This window comes from Cololabis saira, chromosome 12 (genome assembly GCF_033807715.1).
Source record: "Cololabis saira isolate AMF1-May2022 chromosome 12, fColSai1.1, whole genome shotgun sequence".
Lineage (NCBI taxonomy): Eukaryota > Metazoa > Chordata > Actinopteri > Beloniformes > Belonidae > Cololabis > Cololabis saira.
The window spans coordinates 18,379,858-18,404,090 of record NC_084598.1 but is presented as its reverse complement, the minus strand read 5'-3'; the positions used below and the strand labels follow the sequence as shown (position 1 = coordinate 18,404,090).

At 39.9% G+C, this 24,233-nt stretch overlaps 2 protein-coding genes across 9 annotated transcripts; one reads left to right on the top strand and one right to left on the bottom strand.

Annotated features, from left to right (window-relative positions):
* Positions 1-437: 437 nt before the first annotated feature.
* On the bottom strand, positions 438-4,280 carry cnbpa (CCHC-type zinc finger, nucleic acid binding protein a). Of its 6 annotated transcripts, none has more exons than XM_061735815.1 (6): positions 4,173-4,260; positions 3,942-4,013; positions 2,334-2,455; positions 1,995-2,060; positions 1,618-1,816; positions 438-1,449 (listed from the first exon to the last, which is right to left on the bottom strand). In XM_061735815.1, the coding sequence occupies exons 3-6, from the start codon at positions 2,449-2,451 to the stop codon at positions 1,332-1,334; spliced, it is 501 nt and encodes a 166-aa protein (XP_061591799.1). In that variant the 5' UTR covers positions 2,452-2,455; positions 3,942-4,013; positions 4,173-4,260; the 3' UTR covers positions 438-1,331. The 6 variants fall into 6 exon arrangements, with proteins under 6 accessions (XP_061591799.1, XP_061591802.1, XP_061591800.1 ...); XM_061735818.1 differs by having other exon boundaries at positions 2,340-2,455; XM_061735816.1 differs by lacking the exon at positions 3,942-4,013 and having other exon boundaries at positions 4,173-4,280.
* Positions 4,281-8,010: 3,730 nt separating this feature from the next.
* raf1a (Raf-1 proto-oncogene, serine/threonine kinase a) lies at positions 8,011-23,866 on the top strand. 3 transcript variants are annotated; one of them, XM_061735813.1, is made up of 18 exons: positions 8,011-8,491; positions 11,429-11,654; positions 11,750-11,856; positions 11,973-12,075; positions 12,166-12,323; positions 12,832-12,891; positions 14,111-14,261; positions 16,138-16,197; positions 16,456-16,480; positions 16,903-17,018; positions 17,143-17,260; positions 17,464-17,548; positions 17,732-17,908; positions 17,995-18,041; positions 18,189-18,307; positions 18,496-18,627; positions 20,112-20,246; positions 20,336-23,866. In XM_061735813.1, the coding sequence occupies exons 2-18, from the start codon at positions 11,454-11,456 to the stop codon at positions 20,474-20,476; spliced, it is 1,935 nt and encodes a 644-aa protein (XP_061591797.1). In that variant the 5' UTR covers positions 8,011-8,491; positions 11,429-11,453; the 3' UTR covers positions 20,477-23,866. The 3 variants fall into 3 exon arrangements, with proteins under 3 accessions (XP_061591797.1, XP_061591796.1, XP_061591798.1); XM_061735812.1 differs by having other exon boundaries at positions 16,138-16,257; XM_061735814.1 differs by lacking the exon at positions 16,138-16,197 and having other exon boundaries at positions 8,012-8,491.
* Positions 23,867-24,233: the final 367 nt, after the last annotated feature.

Sequence of the window (24,233 nt, the reverse complement as noted above, 5' to 3'; positions counted from 1 at the left end):
GGAGACGTGAGGGGGGAGCCGCATCACACCCCGCTGCCATTTTACACTCCGAGCTCAAACGCACCCATTTCTTGCACGCGGGAAGACATTTTTTTTTTACTGCCGTTTATCATATTAGCTTCCTCACGGTCTGGATTATTTATTGCGTACCTTTAAGCCCAAATGGAATATTCAAAACCTTTGGGGCGCAAAAAACTAATTGCTTTAGTCACGGGTGTCACATCCACAGGCATGTCAGGATCCAATTATAGCAGATGAACACAGATCAAAGCCACTGATGCTGGGCTGCATGGATGTGATGTTGAAAATGCCTAACTTATGAAGTTGATTTACAATGGAAATGGAGAGGAAAGAACCATTTAAGTCAATGTAAAAAGAAAAAGCAAACGATATTCTGTCAAAAACCATTTATAATGCACAGAAATCAAGACAAAAGCTCCGCCCCGTGCTCCTCCAGCTTTATTGATAGTTTAAAATTACATTTCTATTTTCTAGGACTTCAGTTGCACTTTCCTTCCGACTTAAAAACTGAGTACAAGCAAATGGTATTTATACAGTAGTCTAAGTGATATTGTACAAAAATAACATTTCGATTTCTGTGAAAACATTTTTCATTCCCAAATAACTCCTAATTCTGCTGTTCTGACAACTGTTCTTGGTGTTAAATTTTTGCCAAGGTATTTGAGAAAAAAAAGAAAAAAAAAGGAAAAAGAAAAAAGACATTTTAAAATAAAATGTCCACCTTGGACTACAGAGTGATATTTAAATTGTAAACAGATTTTTATAAAAGAGCGTGTTTCTTTTAATACCTCAAAATTTTTATCTTAGTAATATAACATGTAGTTTGTTATCGCCCGCTTGCAGCTGTGGAGCTGAAATGCATCATGTTATGAACTGTTTCCATGTCATACTCTGTTGGCCAACTCATATTCCACTAAAACAAACCAAAATAACCACACATGGAAGTTTGGTTTCCATTTACTCCCTTCTTCCATCTCATTTTACTGAGATGCACTTCCACGAGCTCAGAGGTCCTATAGATTCCCATATGTTTAGTCCCACTTATTCATTGCTGATCACCAGTGGCTTGGAAAGGGGGGTTCTTCAACAAAGCATTATACATAACACCGCTACCAAACTAAAACATTTTTTGTATTGAATGCAGAAAGATTTTTTTTTTCACCCCTTTCACTGTGTTACATGTCTAGAGGCTCACTGGCCTGGGACTAGCCTCTGTTAGCCAACCTTTGGCCAGTGAAGAGGATTCAGAGAAAATAATACAACCAACCATCAATCTGAAAAAAAAAAGGAGGGGCAACAGAGGGCACTGTTTATGCGGTTGCTTCAATGGTGCACTCTTTTGCCAGGTGGCCTGCCTTTCCACAGTTGTAGCAGTTAGTCTCGCTGGCTTTACTGCAATGCACGGCAACGTGACCAATCTCACCACACCTGCAGAAGAGAAAAGTTGCCTTCAGTTATGGGCAAAAATTTGCTCTGAAGTGAGGACAAAAAATTATCAATATAAACACAATGACTTAAAAAAAAAAAAGACAATTATACATTTTCATTTCATGAAGAATGTAAAATATAACATAAGAACCTCAAGTCAGCACTCACCTGTAACATTTCACCTTATCACAAAGCTTCTGGATGTGGCCAAACCCACCGCAGGAGTAGCACTTCTGCTCGTTGGCATGGTCACAGTCACGTGCCATGTGGCCAGCTTTGCCACAGGTATAGCACAGCTGCTCCCTCTCCTTTTTGGGCTCTTTGCAATCCCGGGAAATGTGACCACTCCTGTGGCAGTTGTAGCACGCTGAACACAGGCAAGAGAGGAAAAAATAGATAAGTCTGCCATTGCAAATCTCAGAAAATATGTATACTTCAAAATACTTCATAACATTTTATTTTTTTTGTTCCAGTAAGAAAAGCTATTTCAAAGCTATTATTTAAAGATATAACAGAAACAGAATAAATATGACTTCAATGCCCACCATCCTCAGTTTGGTCACAGTCCCTGGCCATATGTCCCTGGTCGCCACAACGATAACAAAACAGCTCTGTAAATGAGAGAAAGAATGCAAACAGGTTTGAATGTTTGGTTTGTTTTTATATTTGGTTTTAATTCCAAGAGTTTCTATACAAGTAAAGCCTGCAGAAATGTTGAAGGTTCTCATCCTTAAACTCAACTCCCCAAACTGCAATTATTAGTAAACATAACATATATGGTGAAAGGGAGTGAGGGAAAAAAAAAACCAATCTAAATGTGCAACATGTACTTTATTTTATAGTACTTATCCTATCCTAGGTGTGGCCAGAATATTAGATAGTACCCTTGCCTCGTCCCCGGCCCCTGCCACGTCCACGTGAACCGCTGGCATTGGGGCAGTGCTTGACCCAATGACCAGAGCGGCCACATCCAAAGCATTCGCTATTGCTGCTCATCTCCATCTCCCTAAAAGAAAATACACAGGTAAACAAATTACAATAAAATTAGGCAACTTCATCACCTACAACTGGGTGCATTTCAGCTGTCTATGTTGTACACCAAGCACTGACATGATCTTTCATTTTTGTGTGTGTAGGTCAATGGCTATAATACTGAGATATAAAATGTGCCTTTTGTTAGTGTTGAATTTCACCCCCCTAAATACATTTTCTGCAACTAGTTTAAAATTATGTACAATTCATCTGTCATCACATTGTTTTCCCCCTTTCTCACAGATTAAAAAGCCCACTACTATTAACGCTGGACCCTTGCGTTGGGGAACCCATCCTTCAGATCACACAGATTTTAGGAGTTTCTTCAAAAATGAGGGAAGGGGAAAAAAAAAAAAAGTATGATCATTACTTTCAGACTTTCACTAGCAAAGTGACTACAGGAGTCTACTCTACAGTCCGAGGGGAATATATCATTACAGGCCATTTGACTAGTTAACTAATTTGCTAACTTACACGTTGTGATCGCCATAGGTCAAACTTCTGTTTGCTGAAGACATCAAGTCAAGAAGAATAAGTTAATAAATAACGCAATTAATTGCACCAAGATAACGTGGGATACAATAAACCAAAAAAAAAAAAAGTCAGCTCACTATCATTTTGTGAAGAAAAAATCCGAAGTGCTCAGGGAATTGTTCAGAAAAAATCTTGAAGGTGCTCTTTGGTGTTGGGGAAAAAAACAATATCTAGTCAAAAAAGGGAGTCCAAGGCACTCTTCTTGTGCAAAAATATTAAAAAGCCTTTATTGAAACAAATTATTCAATAAAGGCTTTTTAATATTTTTCCACAAGAAGAGTGCCTTGGACTCCCTTTTTTCACTATCATTTTATTTGGATTCACTGGTATAACTTCAGCCTAGTTATTTTTAAATGGTCAATGCAGCTCGGGACTCAACTTACAACTTAGGTTACATTATATTTTAACGATTAACTTCAATGATTATCCCAAACCCACGCCATGCTCATTGTCGCATTAGTAAAACACAGCAGAAAACCACTGTTCTTCCCTCCTGTCCATGTAATAAAAGCAGCATTGCCCACGAGTTCTCCAGCTAACTTGAGCTAACATCGTGTTGTGATGACTCCACGTCCACGCATGCAGGAAACACGGAGACCAGCACACATGGTCGACTCGTGTCGCCTCGGACACTTTGCTGCAGCACGGCTGCACACATGGCGGGGGTACAGGCGGCTGTGTTTGGTGTTTAGCAGCGTGCAGACAGCGCAGCTCCAAGGTTGCAGCTAGCTGGCCTGGTCACGTTGGAGCCCCACCGACCTCGCGAGAACTAGCCTAGCGGCTAGCTCACACCTCATGACCAACTAACACGGTTCCGTCGACGATACACCCCCTCGCTCCGGGGAGAAAAACCCCTACCCGCCGCGTACAGTGAGAGAAATATTAATGAACAATGCTTTTTGGTGAATATTCGACTAAATACTTACTAAAAAGAAAATTTCCCGCCAGGGCGCACGCACCAAAGTCGTTGTGACGAGCTAACAGCTAGCAGGCCGATGCTGAGTTGGTGAGAGCAGACACAATCAAACTAGTGCGACCCACAACACAAACCCCACCTTACACAGCTCACACGTGCACTGGAAATACAAAGTAGTTGCGGAAGAAATACAAAAGCTGCATTTTGTGATTATATTTCTGAAAGCCACTTGAATGCTTACCTTTATGGCTACCTAACTATATCAGTGTTTACGCCTCCTTCTTTGCGCCGCATGCGGTGCCAGCAGGAGTTCCTGATTGTCATTCACAGGATCCAGCAGGAACTCCGCGCTGCCATTGGCTACTCGCTCTGCGAGCAGCCAATCAGAGGCGAGGGTTTCTGGACACCGCCTCTGCAAACCAGCCAATCAGAGACGCTACATTTTCCCCCTTAATCGACTGACCTTATTTTCCACACTTAATTATTAGCATTAACAAGTTCGGAAAACAAAAAAATAAATATGTATATACATATGTATATATTTTTTTATTTTCCTTTTTAGTTTTTACCCTTTATTTATATTTTTATCTTATTTTTAATTTTTTATGTTTTTATCTTTACATGGGTGTTTGATTTGTAAATGACAGAGCTGTGTGTGTGAGATGGAGTTGTCAATTTCCCCGAGGGAACCTCCCAAAGGGATTAATAAAGTCACCTGAATCTGAATATATATATATATATATATATATATATATATATATATATATATATATATATATATATATATATATATATATATATATATATATATATATATATATATATATATCTCAATCAATCAATCAATTCATATTTATTTCGAGCAATGAACATAACATAAATGACCTGCGTGCAACATAAAATTAAACAAATACCTTTTATCAGGTTTATCAGGTGCAGGTTCAAAATACAAATTAATTCGTCAACACTCGAAAGGGAGTGGGAAGAAGAAAATTTATTTAATCCCACCCCTGTTGCTCATTAACAACTTGACAGATTTTTTTTTTTAAGGCTTCCTCCTGTCTCAACATTTGAACCAAAAAAAATGAAAAAAAGACCTATATCAAATTATAAAAAAAATAAAAAATTTCTACAGTTCACCTCACCTAAATTCACACACATTGTGGCTACGAAATGCAGATGCATTTCATGGCCACAATGCGTGCAAATCCAGGAACAATGTATATAGTAATATTTATAGTTAACCGTTAACTTATATTTATAATAAACCGTTAACTTATATTTATAATAAATACCAGCAATGGTAAGAGTAACAATACCAAAAGGTAATGGACATGGACATATAGTACATACATACACGTCAGTGATGGTATATATATATATATATATATATATATATATATATATATATATATATATATATAAACCTCTGAAAGTGACAATCGCCGGTTCCACTACGACTACTACATAGCAAAAATGCTTGAAAAAATAATAGTATAATCAATCCATACAGTATTTCCCCAAATCAGAAAAACCTCAAAGGTAAAGTAAAAGAAGGATAGCACATAACATGCTATTTATTTTTAACTATAAAAAAAGTATAGTATAGACATGTCAGCCTCAGCTGTTTTAATTGATAAAACAAGTTTAATTAAGATCCATCCATATTTAAATTAGGTATATAGACAAGACCACATGTGACATTTGAGGTGTCACATGGTTTTGCCGTTTTACCCCAGTTTATTGATACATGAAGAATTATATTTAATTATAGTTTTGATTACAGTCAGTGCTAGATCCGTTCTGTATTGGGTACATTTGACAGTTTATATGGAAGTATATGGAGGTGAGAAGGGAATTTTCAGTGTGTAACACTAATAATAATTAAAAAGCAAAACAAAAACAACACTATATCCAAGTGATGACTCAGAGGACCCAAGAAACATACCCTTAACCATAATAATTTTAAATTATAAGCTCAGAGCCATTCATAAGAATAGTCAGATGAATACTGAATACATGCACGCTGGTACATAACAGACAGAGAAACAACTCAGCTTTTTTTTTTCTTCGAATTTTTAAAAGATTTCTGAAAAGACAAATCATACTTTTGTTTGTAAATGCCTCTTTGTCAGTCATAAACCAAATCTAAGGAACTATTTAGAAAAACTGAAGATCTTAGAACTGAATGTAAGAGTGAATAGTCTCAAAATAATATCAAAACAAGTACATATGATCTGATCATTTGTCAATTTTCTCATTATATTACCTCTAGTCTTTAAAGAGGCCAGAATGTATTGTTTGAGGAATGCAAAAGGACTGATAAAGACACAATCTGTCTGAGCTTTAAGCATCTCAGCTAACTGGCCTGAGTGCTTTTTCGGATCAATAAATGGAAAAGATGCTTTCATCAGTCTTAAGGTGGCTTTGAGTGTAAAGCTAAGAGATTGTGTGTTCGCATGTCAGAAGTCTTCACTTTGTCGCTCACAACCTTTAAATGGAAGCCTTTAGAACTGTAACAACCTGCTGTGTGTTCATTTTGAATCGATTAAGAGATATATAATATATCATGCTGTTGGAAACATAGCGGTCATGTGGCATATTGGTCTGGACACCTTAAAATTCTCCACAATGACAAAGCCCTGCCCTCATCTTCACAGAAACAGTATTTGGTGTTTCTGTCATTCTGTTACCAGTCATATTGATCATCTTTTAAAAAATGCTTATGTTGTAATAGTAGAGTTAATTGTAACGTTGAATATGTTAATTCATGTACAACTTGATGTTAGGCTGGAACAAAGCACAGGTTTGTGTAGCCATCTTGTTAAAATTTTCCAGAGCTGATTTGTGGGAACAGTACCGGTATATGCTAAACCCATTAGAACACACAAACTGGAATGTCAATAAGGTTGTTTTATTGTCAGATGATGTCAACTCCTGCTTGCTAAAAGGACCTTGAAGCCATCTGGGACAAGGGTACCTCAGGGGACCCAGAAAAGGATGCCACAGAGATGGTGAACACAAGGTAAGTGGGGATGGATAGGGGTTCATGATAATGTTGTTTTTGGATCAGTTTGAAAAAGATCAATCTGTGAACTTTGATGTCAGAAATGGTTATAATGTACAAAAAGATATTGAAATCAGCAGTGTGAATACAAAACAAAAACATTTCGATTAAAAAATTAAAATTAACTTTTTTTATTTTCTAGTGTGATTAAATGTCTTACCAGAGGTCTTTAGTGTCTTTGACAAAATATGTAAGCTATAACGTGAACCGTGAGAATTTTCCAAATATGTTGTAATACCCCTTAATCACCACTAGATGGCACGCTGGGCAATGACAGAAATTACTCCTTGGCCACAAACGGGTAAAGGCTGATTTATGGTTACCATAATTCAGGCTTAATTTGCGTTTTAAAACGTTCAGCTATTTTTGTAAGTGTAGTTTAAAACATATGAATGTTTCATATGCAATAAAACAAAAAACTAAAATTATACATCTTTAATATGAGCAAAATGAGAGTGTAGTTTAAAAGTCTACGTCTTTGAGCAATGTATACGTTAAATACGACTCCAGTAACAGACAAATTATTTAAAAAACGGAGTTTTATGTTTTTATGAGCCAGAGCAACAGTGTGCCGGAGTGGGAGGGCTTATGCTGCGTTCCATTTACCTCGGAAGTCGGAACTGGGAATGACGTCACACCCGAGTTATCAGCGTTCCAGTTACAAAGTAGGAAAACAAGATTGTAGTTCGCATATACCACATGAAAAATGTAAATTACACTATAGCAGCATATATATGCCGAACAATACTTGTATACGACTGATTTAGTGTGACCAAAACTAGAATGAAGTGCTACGAATTTTTACAGAGCTCTCTTCTACTGTTTACAACCGGGGCAGCCATCTTGGAATGTGAACTCGGGGGTGGTGAAGACTCTCCCACTTTCCCAGTGGGAAATCCCACTTCGAGGGGCGTTCCAGTTGAAAAATCCAACTGGGAACTGGGAAATCCCCACTTCCGAGGTAAATGGAACGCGGCATAACTTGCTGCAGCAGCAGGGAGATGCTGGCAGGTCCTGTTTCAATCAGGGGCGTCACACAGACGCACGACTCTAATCTCAGGCGGTTTCACCTTCTCCTTAACTACCAAACATCATCTTAAAGCCCGAACAACTTTTACTTTTAGAGGAGGCAGAGCTGGGCTTTACAAAAAAAAAGGAAGAAAAAAAAAATCCTGACGTCGAGGGACTGACGTGTTTTCTTTTTTTTTTCTTTCCGCATTTACCTCGACGGGAGAAAAAAGACCACAACTTTTCCTCTGTTGTTGTCGGTGGTTTGTAAAAAAAGAGACCCGCCTATGACCTTCACGTCTTCTTACATTAATGTAACATCCACCGGATACAGGACTTTATTTTGATGTAACGTGGTTTTTTTTTTGTTTTTCCAAACTTCAACATTTTTTTTCCTTCCTTGAATGCGTTGCCAGTATGATGATGTCACCGACGCCGCTTTTTCCTGAAGTTATGGCGGAGCGCAACTTTTTTAACTTCTCTTGGTGAGCAATGCACAGTCTAACCGTTCCTGCTCTTAAAACTAGGGATTTCGCTAGAAAGGCTTAGTTTGGGGGCTTCTCCGGGACGCACACGGACGAGGAAAACCTGCAGCGTTTGGAGCAGAGAGAGAAGAAAGCGAGGGCCTCCGGGAAACTTCAGAGTTAAGGCTCATTTATGGTTCCGCGTTACACCAACGCAGAGCCTACGGCGTAGGGTACGCGGCGACGCGCACCGTGCGTTGCACGTCGCCGCGTACCCTACGCCGTAGGCTCTGCGTCGATTTAACTGCAGGCCTTATGAAAACACTGCTGTCAGCGCAGCTGTCCTTCCTTCTGGTCCTTTTTGTCTGGTTTTTCTTTCAAATCTGTTTGAAAGCGTTCAAAAGTCACACGAATATATTATCAGCTTCTCACTGCCAAATAATGCAGACCTGCTGACATTGGTCGCACCTTCATTTATGTCTGTAGGACCTGCGGGAACCATTTTCATTGGGTGGTTTTGTAAATCTGCTCATGTCGTGTGGACAAGGCAAGTTTATTTGTATAGCACAATTCAACACAGGGTAATCAAAGTGTTTTACATCAACATTACAAGCGGCAAGACACAATTAAACAGTAAATAACAAATAAAATGATAAGAAAGGAGGTAAAATAATAAAAAGCACAAGTTGTTAAAAAGTAAGGGCAGTAGAGTACAGCAGGTAAGTGTTTAAGGGTGCGTCCCAATACTCCCCCTCGCCCTCCTTTTCTTCCCTAACCCTAACTTTTGCGCGTTCCCGTGAAGGTAGTGGTGTCCCAATTCCTCTTTTCACCTAGGGGGAGGGGGCATAACGAGGGCTAGGGGCTGAGAATAGCCCCTTCAAATCGAGGGATTTCAGATGCTGACTTGGCGAGCGAGGGGGTATGAAAAAAAGAGGCTCTGCGTCGATTTGACTCGCCGACCGAAGGCAAACAGGCAGACTGGTCTCAGAGAAATAGAAATAATCCTGTGACTCGTCAGATTTGTTTTGGATGTTTCTGATATAATAGTCTTCAGAAACCACAAAGTAATCCCGCTGTTATCTGGGTAATTTACACACTTTCAGATAAAGTTGCGGAAGATCACGCCAGAATAAAGGGATTTATGGTTCCGCGTTACACCAACGCAGATCCTACGGCGGAGGTTACGCAACCTACGCCGTAGGCTCTGCGTCGATTTAACGCGGACCCAAGCTCCGGACCCGGCAGACAGAAATCTCTAAATTTCGGAGCAAATTTCTTAACAGGCGTAGCTACAACTGTTAGATTTCATCTATTAAACCAACATATTCCTAAATGATTTATTTCAGCCGGCGTGATTCTCAACAGAGCTGCGTCCCGGGAGAGAGTGTCTCTCCCGGGGCTGACGGAGCAGCCTGACCCGGCGGAGACGTCTCTTCTCCGGCTGTGAGCTGAGGCTGCTCCCTGGGGCCGGCGGCTCTTCTCATCTCCGAAAACATCGGGTCAAATTTCTTAACAGGCGTTATTTGGATAAACTGAGCCCCGGTTGGGGATCTTAAGGTTACCATTATACCTGAAAAAATATTAAAACTTAATAAAGTGCCATATTAACAGCGCTACAGCTGAAATTAAAACAGCTTTTGGCTCTCAGCTTCCTGATCAGGGAAGGGATGAAAACGAGGGGTAGGGGGAGAATTGGGACAGGCACCTGGGCCAAGTGCCCTAGATCTCAAGTGCCCTAAAATCTCCCCCTTCTTTTTTAGGGCTTAGGGAAGAAAAGAAGTGCGAGTGGAGAAAAGAAGGGCGAGTGAAGGAGAATTGGGATTGGGCCTAAGTCGCTTTGGATAAAAGCGTCTGCTAAATGACAGTAGTAGTAGTAGTAGTAGTGATTTAAGATTACGCTTCAATAAACAGTAATGGTTTTTAGGCCTGATTTAAAGGATCTACAGTTGGAGCAGACCTCAGGTCTACAATAAGTTTGTTCCACAGGTGAGGAGCAGAATAACTGAACGCAGGTCTATTGTAATCAGATGAGACTCCAACTTTTATCTAGATGTGACATATTTCCAGGAAAATGGTTGGAGAAGGTGGTTTCTGTTGTTTTTCCACAACTAATGAACCAGTACATCTGCTGTAAATAATCTCTCAGGGGCTGTTTTTGTGTGTAATGCAGTAAAAACCAATTCTGTAGGGTGCAATCATACAAGAAACGAGTGAGTGCCACGCACTGGGAAGGTTGCGTACAGGCTGCTGTGCCACCACAATTTGTGTTGGAAACAAAACACATGTGGGAGTGTTTGGTTGTGATGGTGCATTCAGTTGGAGCTGTTGCCAGTGATGTTGGTTTTTAGTCTTAGCTGATAATAATTTATTTAAGAAGAACGCAAGCTTGTAGATTATCATTAAATTTGATCTCATTCGTTTCCTGTGTTTTACTTGGACGTTGTATGGGTACGCTTTGCTGTATGCTTTAAACTTTGACCGCGTAGCTTAGATGCAAATTTTTCTGAATTTTGACTCAATAAGTTGAATTTTTGTGCAAAAAAAGTGTCTTTATACTTTTGTACAGTGTGGGCTATAAGCTCAAGTTTAATGTGCATGTAGACATCTAAACATGCCAGAAGTTAAATGTTCTTTACTTTCTCATCACAGTTTCGAAGCAGTCATGGCCCCCCAGAAATGATTGAAGCATAATCCAAGAGGGTTGCATTTGGCGAGATTATGTTTAGCAATAACCTCAATTAAGTTGTTGATGTCATAACCCAAATCTGTTTCTTTACTGCCTATTTTCCCCCTGCTGACCACTGCTGCCCCCAAACTAAGTGCCTTCGTTTTTTCAGGCTTGAAATTTGAAATGTTTAAATCTCCCAAAAAGATACAGTGCTTTATGAAGTCCGGACACCATTAATGTCACCAGAGAGAAGAATGAGTGCAAACATTATACTTTTTTCCCCCCTACAGACTATTGTGAGCGTTTGTTTTTCTAATGGAGCACCTTCAGGGAGCGTGGAGGACCCTGAGCAACGGTTTTGGAATGAAGGACTCTGCGTTCGAGGGCCCCTGCCTTTCCCCGACCATGGTCCAGGGATTTACCTGCCAGCGACGCTCCTCAGACGACAGCAAGATGTCAGACTCCAAGACTAGCAGCACAATTCGTGTCTACCTCCCAAACCATCAACGCACTGTGGTGAGTTTTGAAACAAGACTAAATAAGGCTAAGAAGCACGGGAGGAATTTATTTATAGGTGTAAAAAAAAACATATTTTTGCTTGTCCTTCTCAGGTAAATGTACGACCAGGCATGAGTCTCTTTAGTTGCCTGATCAAAGCATTGAAGGTGCGAGGTCTGCAGCCCCAGTGCTGTGCTGTCTTCAGGCTTACAGGACCGAGGTGAGCTCAGGACTGATGTGGAGATTTAAACAAAAACACATCAGACCTTGCGTATATATCATACATCCCCCACCCATATTGGAGATAATTTGTTCTTTTTTTTCCCCCTCTTGCAGTAAAAAAGTAAGGATGGATTGGAATACTGATTCAGCCTTGCTGATCGGGGAAGAGCTGCAGGTGGAGGTTTTAGACCATGTTCCTTTGACGACACATAACTTTGTACGTACAGGAGCCATTTAAAATATCTTCAACTCATAAGATGTTACTGCTGAGAGAAAATAAACTTAGGATATTTTCTCTTACTTTCAGGTCCGGAAAACATATCTGAAGTTGGCGTTCTGTGATATTTGCCAGAAGTTTCTTTTGAATGGATTCCGTTGCCAAACATGTGGCTACAAGTTCCACGAGCATTGTAGCACCAAAGTGCCCACGATGTGTGTGGACTGGAGCAATATAAGACAGCTCCTGTAAGTATATGAGTCAAGCAATAAAAAAAGTAAACATAAATGAACTGTCACTGACTTATGTAACTATATTTTTAAACACTGATTGACATCAGTAGAGCAGCAGATGAGCACCTTAATTATACCGGTAGAGGAAAAGAACAGGTGTACTTGGCACCCCAAACAGGCTCTCTGCAAGGAAACCTTTATGTAATTTAAATTGTAATATCCCATCTAGGTGTTGCTAAGATAAAAGGAAAATCCAGTTAGACTGATATCATAAGTCTGATTATGTACAAGCTCATGTACATGGCTTTGAGTGCTAGCACGCTGAATAGAGGCCTTTTAATTTTATTTTGCATGCAGGCTGTAGGATATACTGTAATCATATAAAGATCCCCTATCACTGAGAAAGAGGAAATAAGGCTTTGTACCACGTAGCCAGTGTACCTGATGACATTTACCTACTATTTGATTAAACACTGGCACGTTCCCCAGCGGGGACTTGTTAACCTTCTGCTGGTGTCTTCAGGTTGTGTCCAACACCTGGTGAGGGCGGATCCTCAAACCGACGGCTGCCACGGTTTCCAAGGTGAAGTGAAGTTTTTGTTCTTGCTCTGTCCACGATGCTCACAAAAACCCGAAACACTCCACAACAGCCACGACGGTGGGAAAATAGTTTTTGCTGAAGTGAGCCCTGAGTTTGAACTTTTTATTTTTTTAGAAGGTTTTGTTTCTCTTTGTCTCTCCTCTTGTCCAGAGGATTGCTGAAGGAGTTTTGGATGGTGACACTGGAGTCATTTTTTTCCCATGCACAATTGGAATTATGGTTGAATATTGAAGAGAGTGGTACTAATCAATCAGACAAACAGAATGACAAAATACTTACCCGTAGCTTTTATAAATGTAGGTCACTGGATAATGAAATTGAAGTGTTGGATATGTTACTCAAAATAGAAGTTGATATGTGTGGACAGGTTTTCAGTTTTTGCAGGGTCTATCGTGTTCAAGTGCAGCACAATTGTAGTTATGTTGTAATTAATTTTTTTTTTTTAAAGAATCCCTAATCTTAATTGAATCAAATCCTGCTTTTTATTGCACTCTCAGCTTTAAAGCTTACCAGTGCAAAGGCTAATGTAACAGGGCATGAAAACAATCAGTTGTTTCAGAAGCAAAATAAAAAAGGTTACACACACACACACACACACACACACACACACACACACACACACACACACACACACACACACACACACACACACACACACACACACACACACACACACACACACACACACACACTGAGCTGCCAAATTTGCACTTTCAAAGTCTCAAGTTGCTCCATGTAGAAATAATACTCTTAAGAAACAGATTTGTGCTGGTAAACAGGATTGTTCACGAGGGGTTGGTGCTGTGTGTGCAGGAGTGATGATCACTCGCTCATCTTTGTCACTAAAGTGTATAAGTGTATCAGAAAAATCAGCTTCAGTAACTCGAGGATTGGCAAGGCTTTGGCTTAATTCATTAGCCTGGGAATATTAACTAACTAATTAACTAACTTTGACAAAATGTTTCAAGGGGAATGTAATCCCCAAAAAGCCATCTTTCAATTTTACATTTTTGTTCTTACTATATTGTTAAGTGTATTATTCCACATATTTAGTGTAGTAATGGTTCAACCTGAATAGATAAATAGTCTTTAAATGAGGAAAGTTAAAGAAAATGACAGTGAAACCAGCAGTGCTCAAAGTTACCACACCCACCAGATTTAAAGAAGTGACTGTGAACTATTTTTTTTTTTTTCCCAACAGCTCGGCCCACCAATATTCTGCTTCTCATGCCTTCAATGACACCACGTACCCACCCACAGGCGGCGGTCTTTCCCAGAGGCAGCGCTCCACTTCCACACCCAATGTCCACATGGGTAGCACTACCCTGCCTGTAGACAGCAGCATGATTGAGGTAATTACACACCCTGTGGCCCCCTTAAGTACCCCTGCAGGTTAAGGCAGTCTCTCCTAAAATATCTCATGCCTCAGTGTTGTCCTTGCCTCACGTACCTCATTCCTACCATCTCCGTGTTGCCGTTACTGTCTCTTTATAGGCCTTTCATACTGGCTTTTCTTTGCAGAACATTTCTCCCTGTTCCTGGTCTCGGTACCTAAATGTAAGAACCGCTTTCCAGAAAGACTCTGATCTGATCCCTCTTTTTTCCACTTCCTGGGGTAGACAAAAAGCTGTAAACAAGGATGTGGAGGAAAACAGGAAATTTGCCTGCACCACACATTATTATTCTTATTCCCTCACTCTAAATAATGTAACAATGCTGTATTGGGGAAATACAGAAATAAGAAAACTTATTAGTTTTTGAGAAGATGAAATCATGCACTTCATTATGGTCGGATTGTAGAACGACTGAACAATGAACGCAGCTGGAGTCTCATCCTTTCATGGCAAGGAAACAATGACGTCACCCATTGTGAGGCCAAAGAATCGGTCACAAGTATTCAGTCTGAAATTATTATGTTAAGAAGACACTGATTACATTAGTGTGAAGTGATATAAATACTTTCTAACCATTCCTGCTTGCCTCTTGCCGCCCATAGCTGTTAGCAAGGGAGCTGCACTGTACTGATGCTGGACATGCAGCTGAATCTGTCTAGTTAGACTGTTCAATCCTCCCCGGTCAACTTCTCCACACATCAGTGCACGCTTAGAACAGTTCGAAGAAAGCTGACAACATTGTCTCGTCAAGAAGTATTGCATTTGAACACACGTAAGGATAAGGACTAAAACTAGAAATGTGGTTATTTGTTTTATGCCTGCAAAAGTGAGCAAAAATAAGTCAGCATTTCTTGTTGTAAAGAATGTTTTATTGAAACATTTAAAGAACAAATAATACAGAAATCCCTTCATTCAATCAGAGGGCCATCAAGGCCAAACATGTTTACTCACTAAGTTGGTGTTGTTTCCTTTTTTTGTTGTTGGAAAACAAGAACAAATAAACACAACCACAGAGCACCACACTGACACAGACAAGCACACTAGGTCAACGACAACACTGCATCGTCAAGGCAACCATTAACCCACAGGCAACCAGTTACAGTAGTAAAGGGGCCCCAAGTGAGCATATATTGATCCAGGTTATCCAGCAGGGAGCATGTCTCTCTCTCGTAGGCAGCTAACTGTGCCGTTGCTATAGTCCATGCTTCATCTTTTTTCCTCATAAGTCAGCATTTTTAATCAAGTCTTGGTGCAGGTTTTGGTATTAAACATATTTCTAGCTCAGTTAGATGTATTTTAATCAGAAAAGCTGTGTTACAATACAATTAATTGTTTTCTATATGCATTTTATTTTGTGTTTAAGATTCATGCATTGAAGAATAATACTGTTAATGTTGCAGGAGTTTGTAGAAACCACTCATTACACCGAACACGGCGTCAGCCTAAATCAACCGAGAACAACGGCTAACTGGTTCAACAGCTTTTGATAGATGAGAGAAAGATGTTCACGACAGCCAATTGTTGTTGTTTTTAATGGTTTTAAGACTCTGATCTTCATCTGCTTTAAGTCACCTGACCGGGGCTGAATGTATTTTTTAATTCCACACGTAAAGTCTTGTTTCAGAGTATTAGCAAGATTTGTTTTGTTTGTTCAGTTCCTGTTTCTGCGTTGTTCCACCACTGCTCCATTAGTCCATCTTGAGTTGTGCTTTCCATTTCCCTTGTGTTCCGTCCTGGGTGCTATTTTTCCCGTTGTTCCATCCTCACTTTCCTTTGCTCTGTCCTTTTCCTTTCTGTCTCCCCGCCTGTCGTTTTGTACCCTACTTGGGAGTAGTTAGACTGCCTGAATACCTCTCCCAGCTCCTGGTGCCATAGATTCTGGCTGAAGAGGAAAGTAGGTATTGTGCACTTCTCCCAGTCTTTTGTTGAGGCCTCATCTGAGAGTCCAGAAAAGGTTAGAAAGCAAGAGTGTTTGTGTGGAGTCTGGCATGCCTTATGGACAGGCTATCTGCATTCACATCTTCAAACCACAGACATACCATGAGTGGCAGCATGGCATGTGGTTTACTGTGTTGCTGTTGATAAGCTTATCAAACTTATTCTGTTTCCTTTTTCTCTCTCTCTCTCTTTCATTCTGTCTTCCCTTTCTTAGGATGCAATGCGTGATCATGATTCTGGTAAGTGTTACACATTTTTGTGCTGCATCACACCATCAGAAATTTCTCATTCTGAACGTGGTTTCCTGTAAAGAATCCTCCCCCCCTTTCATCACACCGGTGGAAATGCTACTTGCTGCATTTAAATTTAACTCTAAAATTAGCTCATTAGTTGGGGGTAATGTTTTAACTCTCAACTAGATGAGACTGGTCATTGAAGCCTAAAAATTGACCCAAAATGTCACCTGAAGGACATTGTGTTTGTCCTTTATTGTGACTTGGATAGTCGGATAACATCTCATTACTACTTCATGCAAAAAAAAACTTAATTACAAGGAGTTGACATACTTTTTCTTGCTTTCTTGCCACCGTGTAAATTACTGTATTTTTGCATGGTAAACTTTCGGCAACGTCCTCATTCCTTTGTTCTGTCATTGGTAAAGCGGGGAGTTCTCCCAACCAGAGCCCCACCGGCTGGTCTCATTCCCAATCCAAGGCTCCTGCACCTGACAGGCGAGAGAGGGTTCCGTCCTTTAACACTCAGGAGAAAAATAAAATTGTAAGTTGTGCGTTTTCTCTTGTGCAGTATTCTATCCTATTTCAGTTTGCGTTTTGAAATAAAGGTTTATAATAAGCCATAATATGTGTCATCAGTTGAATGTTCTTGATTCCTGTTCATGCAGAGGCCCCGGGACAAGAGAGACTCGAGTTACTACTGGGAGATTGATTCCAGTGAAGTGTACCTGCATTCCTGCATTGGTTCAGGCTCCTTTGGTACAGTATACAAAGGAAAATGGCATGGTAAGAATGCAGGGTAGAAGGGTAGGGCACTGTCACAGGAAACACTTTCATAATGACATACCATACATCACATTTTGACACAAGTTAATGGTGTAAAAATGATTGGAGAATAATCTAGTGTATGTAAAATTGGTTTTCATATGAGCTTTTTGGATTGATTTCTGTATCGCGGGTTGAATCAAGATTGAGTATTTTTGCTCTAGGGGATGTGGCAGTGAAGATTTTAAAGGTGACTGACCCGACACCAGAACAGTTCCAGGCGTTCAGAAACGAAGTGGCAGTCCTGAGGTAAGATTACACTTAAACATTTGGCTCAATTTTTAAACATTTTATTTTTTTAAACACTGATTCAACAATTAATCCTCAACAGAGGATTCACTGTTGAATTCAGTGAATCCTCTTTATTGCTGACCTTTTTGTCAGAGTATCTTCAGTATGTTTACTTCCTCTTCCCGCCGCTTCTGGTTGCAGGAAAACGCGACATGTCAACATCCTGTTGTTCATGGGCTACATGACGAAGGACAACCTGGCGATTGTGACTCAGTGGTGTGAGGGTAGCAGCCTTTACAAACACATTCATGTCGTGGAGACGAGTTTCACGATGATCCAGCTCATAGATGTTGCACGACAGATAGCTCAGGGCATGGAGTAAGTTGTGAGAAAAGGGAACTTTTTATGATGATGATGAATGGAAAACAAGATATAATCTTAATTTTTTTCCCTTTTTATTTTAGTTATCTGCATGCAAAGAACATCATCCATCGCGACTTGAAGTCCAACAGTATCCTTTCTATTCTTATTTTATTTCTTTAAAACATCTGTATGTGAAATATATATTTAAAAAAAAAATTGCACCTTCATATAAAAACTTTCTACGATCTGTTTTTCCTAAGTGTGTTTTAGCTCTTATCCCTTGACCGCATTGCAGACATTTTCCTGCATGAAGGGCTAACGGTGAAGATCGGGGACTTTGGTCTTGCTACGGTGAAGGCCAGGTGGAGCGGCTCACATCAGGTGGAGCAACCATCTGGATCCATTCTTTGGATGGTTAGTAGCACAATGTCGTTTTCATAAAGGAGCAGTGGATCAGTGTTGAACAACTTTGAGGGTAATTCTGCTCCAAAAATTAGATGGCAAATTTTTTTTATTTTTTATTTTGAGTTGAGAAAAAAAATGCACACTTGCACACAAAAGAATGAAATAAATGATTTGATTTAATCTGTTGTTGTCGACAGGCTCCTGAAGTTATACGGATGCAGGATAACAATCCCTACAGCTTCCAGTCTGATGTCTATTCCTATGGAATTGTCCTCTTTGAGCTCATGACGGGAGAACTCCCATACTCCCAGATAGCAAACAGAGATCAGGTAAAGTCAGGTGCACTTTAAAAGATAAATCTATATCTTAATGAAAGTACTATACGTATAAGGGCAAATAAGCTATTGCAAGTTTAAAAACATACATGACACAGATGAAAGACTGTTCTTTGTGTTTCATCTTGACATAGCACACTGTTTTTCCTGCATCATTGTTCATTGCAAGAGTGACTTGAATTATTTATGATGATACCACTGATATAGAGGTGAATCTTGGAAAAAGACGTGCTACCATCAGTGTGACATCCTGTGTTGGGAGGTCCATGATTAGTTCAGCTGACAAATGTCAGTCCTCGTTCTGCAGCGCCGCTGTCTTCATAGACAGCCTGTGTGTGCTTGGGCTGATCATATCTGGCTTCTACTGGGAGTGTATGATGCATCGTCATGCAACAATGACCTCTGACTGAAACTGAAGTCTTTGTACTCTACAAGAATGTGCACAGATTCTGCAAAACTGCAACATTTAGTGTCTCCAATGATTAAGGAGGATTGTTAAATGAAAGGGAAACCTAACAATGATAAGTTTATTCAAGCATGCCTCTCACATTTTTTAAGGCATGTTGCTTGCATCAAATTGTAGCTGTGCAAAATTTACAAAATGTGATGAAGCTGATCGGTTAAGAAACAAATATTTGTCTTGTAATTATGCAGAAAACACATAGCTCCAACAAATTGACCAGCAACAATTTTAAGTTTTTGTTTGGTTTTAGGAAACTTTTTTGGAGATTTTATGCAACTGGTGTCAACTATTCTCTCTACCACGCCTTTTGAAATTCACAGATCAAGTTAAAGGCTGTGTGTTTTTAGCACCTTGTGAGACCTGGTTACACCACACAGAGCTGGAACACCACAATCACATGTTTATATTGGCTCAAGTTGGCTTGCGAGTTAGGGCATGAACCCAACCTAGAAGGAGGTGAAAAGCCACTGTGTTGCTGTCTGAAGGGGGTTGAGGGTGTGGCCTAAGGCCCAACATGCAACAGAGGCAGACGCCACGGAGTCTCCGGGCTAATTTTAGACCCTGTAATCCAACCCTGTGTGAGAAAAGGGGTACGTGGGTGCACATGCATTTGTGTGCATCGATGGTTTTGTTTATCTGTCGCGGATCATGTCGGTCTTATTAGGACTAAACCTAAAATTCTTTTCAGAATGTGTCCAAAGTACCTTTTATGATGTGTCATTATAGCCTCCTCTACTTGATACTATAGAATGACTTTGCACTCAGCTATTCTGGCAGGGACAGAGAGTACTCCCATCATCTTCTATCTCTGCAGCATCATGTACTCATGCTTTCACAATAGCTGCAATGTTTGAGATGACTGTCACCTGAGACTCTCAGGCCATATTTATAAAGTAGCTCTGAGATGAGCTGCTGATTCATAGATGATCAGGTGTACACACACACTGTTGTTCAGGTTTAAACATCCCTTAAAATGTCTTTTCCACTCAGAAACCTCTCATTTTCTGACCCTCAGATTATATTCATGGTGGGAAGAGGCTATTTGTCTCCAGACCTCAGTAAGCTCTACAAGAACTGCCCCAAAGCTATGAAAAGGCTGGTGGCTGATTGCATCAAGAAGTTGAAGGATGAAAGGCCGCTCTTTCCACAGGTGATCTTTCTGTATTTTCACATGTCAAGTTTACTTCACACGGTTTCTGTCCGACTCACCTTTGATTCTTTTTTTCTTTTTTCTTTTAGACCTTGTCCTCCATAGAGCTCCTCCAGCACGCTCTCCCTAAGATAAACCGCAGTGCCTCAGAGCCATCCTTGCACAGAGCCACCCACACCGAGGATATCAATGCCTGTACTCTGACCTCCACCAGACTGCCTGTTTTTTAGAGGCTCAGTCAGCATTGCTCCTCACCCTTTTCCTCAAAAGTATACAAATTAGTCCAAGCACTCAATGTGCTGAAATGCTCTGCATAAAATTGCTAGTACAGGTCAACAGATGTACATACAATCATATATATTGACTAGGCAATGCTAGTCAATTAAACTTGTAAAGAAAACAGAGAGAGAGGGAAAGGATCATCTGAGATTAACTATAGGAGGGAGTGGCAAATAATGCAAAGCACAAATGAAGGGGTCAGCATAGGGTACATCGCTGCATGTATTATGAAGTATGCAGAGGCTTTATGTTGGCTTGATATTTGGTTTGTTGTAAATATATGCACGCACACCTACCTAAGACAACGATGAATGGACTTTGAAGAAAGCTCAGGTGACACGTGCGTCTGGATGTGGATTCTGCGACGTGAAGCACACCCTTTAACAACCCTTGCTGGTTTTTAATGAAGATGACTTTTAAAGCTCACCTGCCTTAAGTGGAGACAAATTCTGGACTAAAGTCCTGCACAACTTCACCTCCTTTGGTTTTCACAAAGTCGTTGAAAGCAGTTCGTTTAGTTGCACAGTAGCTGATTTTGCATCATTTAAATGATTGAGTGGACATGGGAATTTTTTTGTTTTTTAAAATCTTTAGTTCTTTTAATTGTCCTTTTTATTTTGGAGTCATTTTGGATGAATTAAAGCCTGTCTGAGTGAGTATGGCCATGGAAATCTGCACATAGTAAAAGTAAAGGTTTAAACGGTCCATGTAGTTGTTTCATTACTCTGAGAAAGAGATTTGTTAATGCTGCACAGGTGTTTTTGAGCTGAATGTTTGCAAGGTATCTTAAATATTTTAATGAAGAAAAATAGATTTACATTTTTATTTCAGTCCAATTTTATTTATGTGGCTTGTATTAAAACACAAGTCGTCTCTGGGCGTTTCCGGAGACCCAGAACATGACCCCCGAGCAATGATTAGTTAAACATTGACGGGTACGGTCATTATGACACTTTAAGGCGGACAAAAAGTGTCTAGCCTGTTTTAATAAATTAAAGGAGAGCATACCCAAAAAGTACAGTAGACTGCGTGGATCATCAGTCGTCTTAAAGCACACGTATTGACAATGTAGATAATTACAATTTCATAATCAGAAGAATCAGAATCAGCTTTATTGGCCAAGTTTGAACATGCCAGACAGGGAATTTGACTCAGGTTATTTCGCTCACTGTACCCAGATTTAAATAGTTGCAAACAGTGAATAGACAAAAGGCTCTTATTAACATATATACAATAAAAAAAGTGAAAGGTGCAGCAGTATGAGGTAGACATGGTTATTGAAAGGTGCATTAATACAGCATAGAAAAGAATAGAATAGAAAGATTTTATTGTCATTATAGTATAATGAGATTAAGCAGCAGTTCCATAAAAGTGCACACATGTAAAAGGCTATGTAAAAACAAAATAAGAAACAGACAATATAAATATATATACACTATAAAAATTAATGAATGAAAGAATATTGCACATAAATGAATGAAATAATATTGCAAAGTATAAGGTAGCTCATGGTTGTGCAGATATGGCAGTACAGTTTTAGTTCAGAATGTTCACAGCTTTGGGAAAATCTTTTTTTTTTTAAAAGCATATGATTGTGGTTATTATTAATCAGCACTGAACCAGTACAGCCTCCCTTCTTGTTCACGGACATAGTTGAGGCGTATGCATGTGTAAGACGTGGTGGCAGAGGTAATGTTTGCTGTAGCGGTGGCAACGTGGTAAACCCTCGCCGGGGATCCAGCCTGGCACCCGGGGCCCGAGGCCCCCGAGGCCCCGGTGGCTGACGCCGCTGTGGCCCATAGCTGCAGGGGGGGTTGTTTTAGTATAAACACACACCGTTCAGGCAGCACCGCTCAGTGTTGAGAATTTACAGTCAATATAGGGAAACTTGTGATTACATAAATATGGGTATAAGTGTCTAATATTCATCATTTTCAATTTGAACCACTTTTAAAAGCCCGACTGCAAGAAAGCATGATGTCATGACACGTGGCGCAGTACAAAAAGCCTTCGGTCGACTACAGATCATCTATTTTTATAACAGCTCTGCTGTAAGTGTTGATCTGTTCAACATCCGAGTCATGACCAGGTGCGGGGTGTAACAGCGCCACCTAGCGGGCCCGTCTGCAGGATGACCACTGGATTCTGTTTCGGATGTAATGGAAGATAAGTTGACTTGGGTTTCTCTTCATCAGCATGTTCAACAATCTACACGTTTTTGTCGTTTTGACTGCAACATCCCATCCACACTCAGATTCAGACTCCGTTTTACCTACTTGGTTAAAGCACCGTTGAGGGGAACGTCTCCTCAGGTCTGAATGTCTTGATCCTATAAGACTGGAAAACATTTATTTTGCAGTTTTCCTTTATGACTTTGTGGGGGAAGCTTTCAAGCCCCTTTGCACTCGATGCTACACACACATGTCCAGGGTTCAGGATCAATCTAACTGATGCACCTCAAGGCTTTCAGAGAGATTTCCTGGAAGTGTACGTGTTCCCTTGATCCAGGAGAATGATTCTATATTTTGCTTTACATCTCCACCCTAAAAAGTCCTCTCTGGTAGAGGAACATCCCCACAGCATCATGCTGGCATCAGCATGAACCAGAGGGGTTGAGGGATGTTCAGTGGGGCCACAAGACACGCAGGAAAAAACAAACTAACTATGAAGCACTTCATTATCTTTTAAAAATTATTAGATGATTTTACTCACTGGTTACAAACAGTTGTTCATTTGTTAAAGGGAAAGAACTACAAAAGTTTGCAAGCTTCTAATTTAATATTTATATAACATATACTTTTGATAAAAAAATGTTTATCTTAAAAAAAACAATTGTAATTATAGACGTTGCATATGTGTAGTACAGTAAAATGCTCAGAGTGGAATTACAACCTCTGATGATAGTATATTTAGCTTTATTTAAAAAAAAAAATCACAATATGAATTCACAATATTGTTTTGTCAGCTTCATTAAGTCAATATACATCCATGTGCCTTTCAGGCCTGCGACAGGCCTGCGACAGTCCTGTAAAAGCTTTGCTATGTTTTAATGCTGCCTTTCCTTCTCAGAAGTAAAACCCTGCCAAATCTCTGGATCCACCTCTAATATGTTGAACCGGTGTTTTCACTAAGGACCGAGCATCTACTGTACCTGCAGAGGAGCTGCTTTAGGGATTGATTGGACAACTGCTGGACAGGATTTTTACTTTACCGCACCTGAATTATCCGCCTCTGCTTCTCAAAATACCGTGGAGTATTTGGTGGCAGAGAAACCAGGCCTGAGACACACAAATTAATGTAAATTAACAAATAAAATGAAATTGACAGGACCAAACATGAAATGTCTTGAGTTATTCAATCTACATTGAAATGTTTGAAAGGAAATTTAAGTAATAGGGTTTGTTTCCTCCTCTACCCTTTTACATTTTTATGGTTCAGCTATGTATAGGGAATTAAAAACAGATTAACTCTATGTCAACATTATTTCTTCTTATTCCTACAGTATAATGATTTGAACACGACTGCCTCATGTCAGAGGCCAAACAATCTGCACTCAGAGAAGGAGCATGTGGTTCAGTGTGTTACCATAGTAACGCAGATACCCCAGATATCTTGACAGTCCTCCACCAGATGGCAACATAAACTATGTATTTATCCTGAGTGCTCAATATTAATTTATAGTTGATCATACAGAAATGACTTAGAACT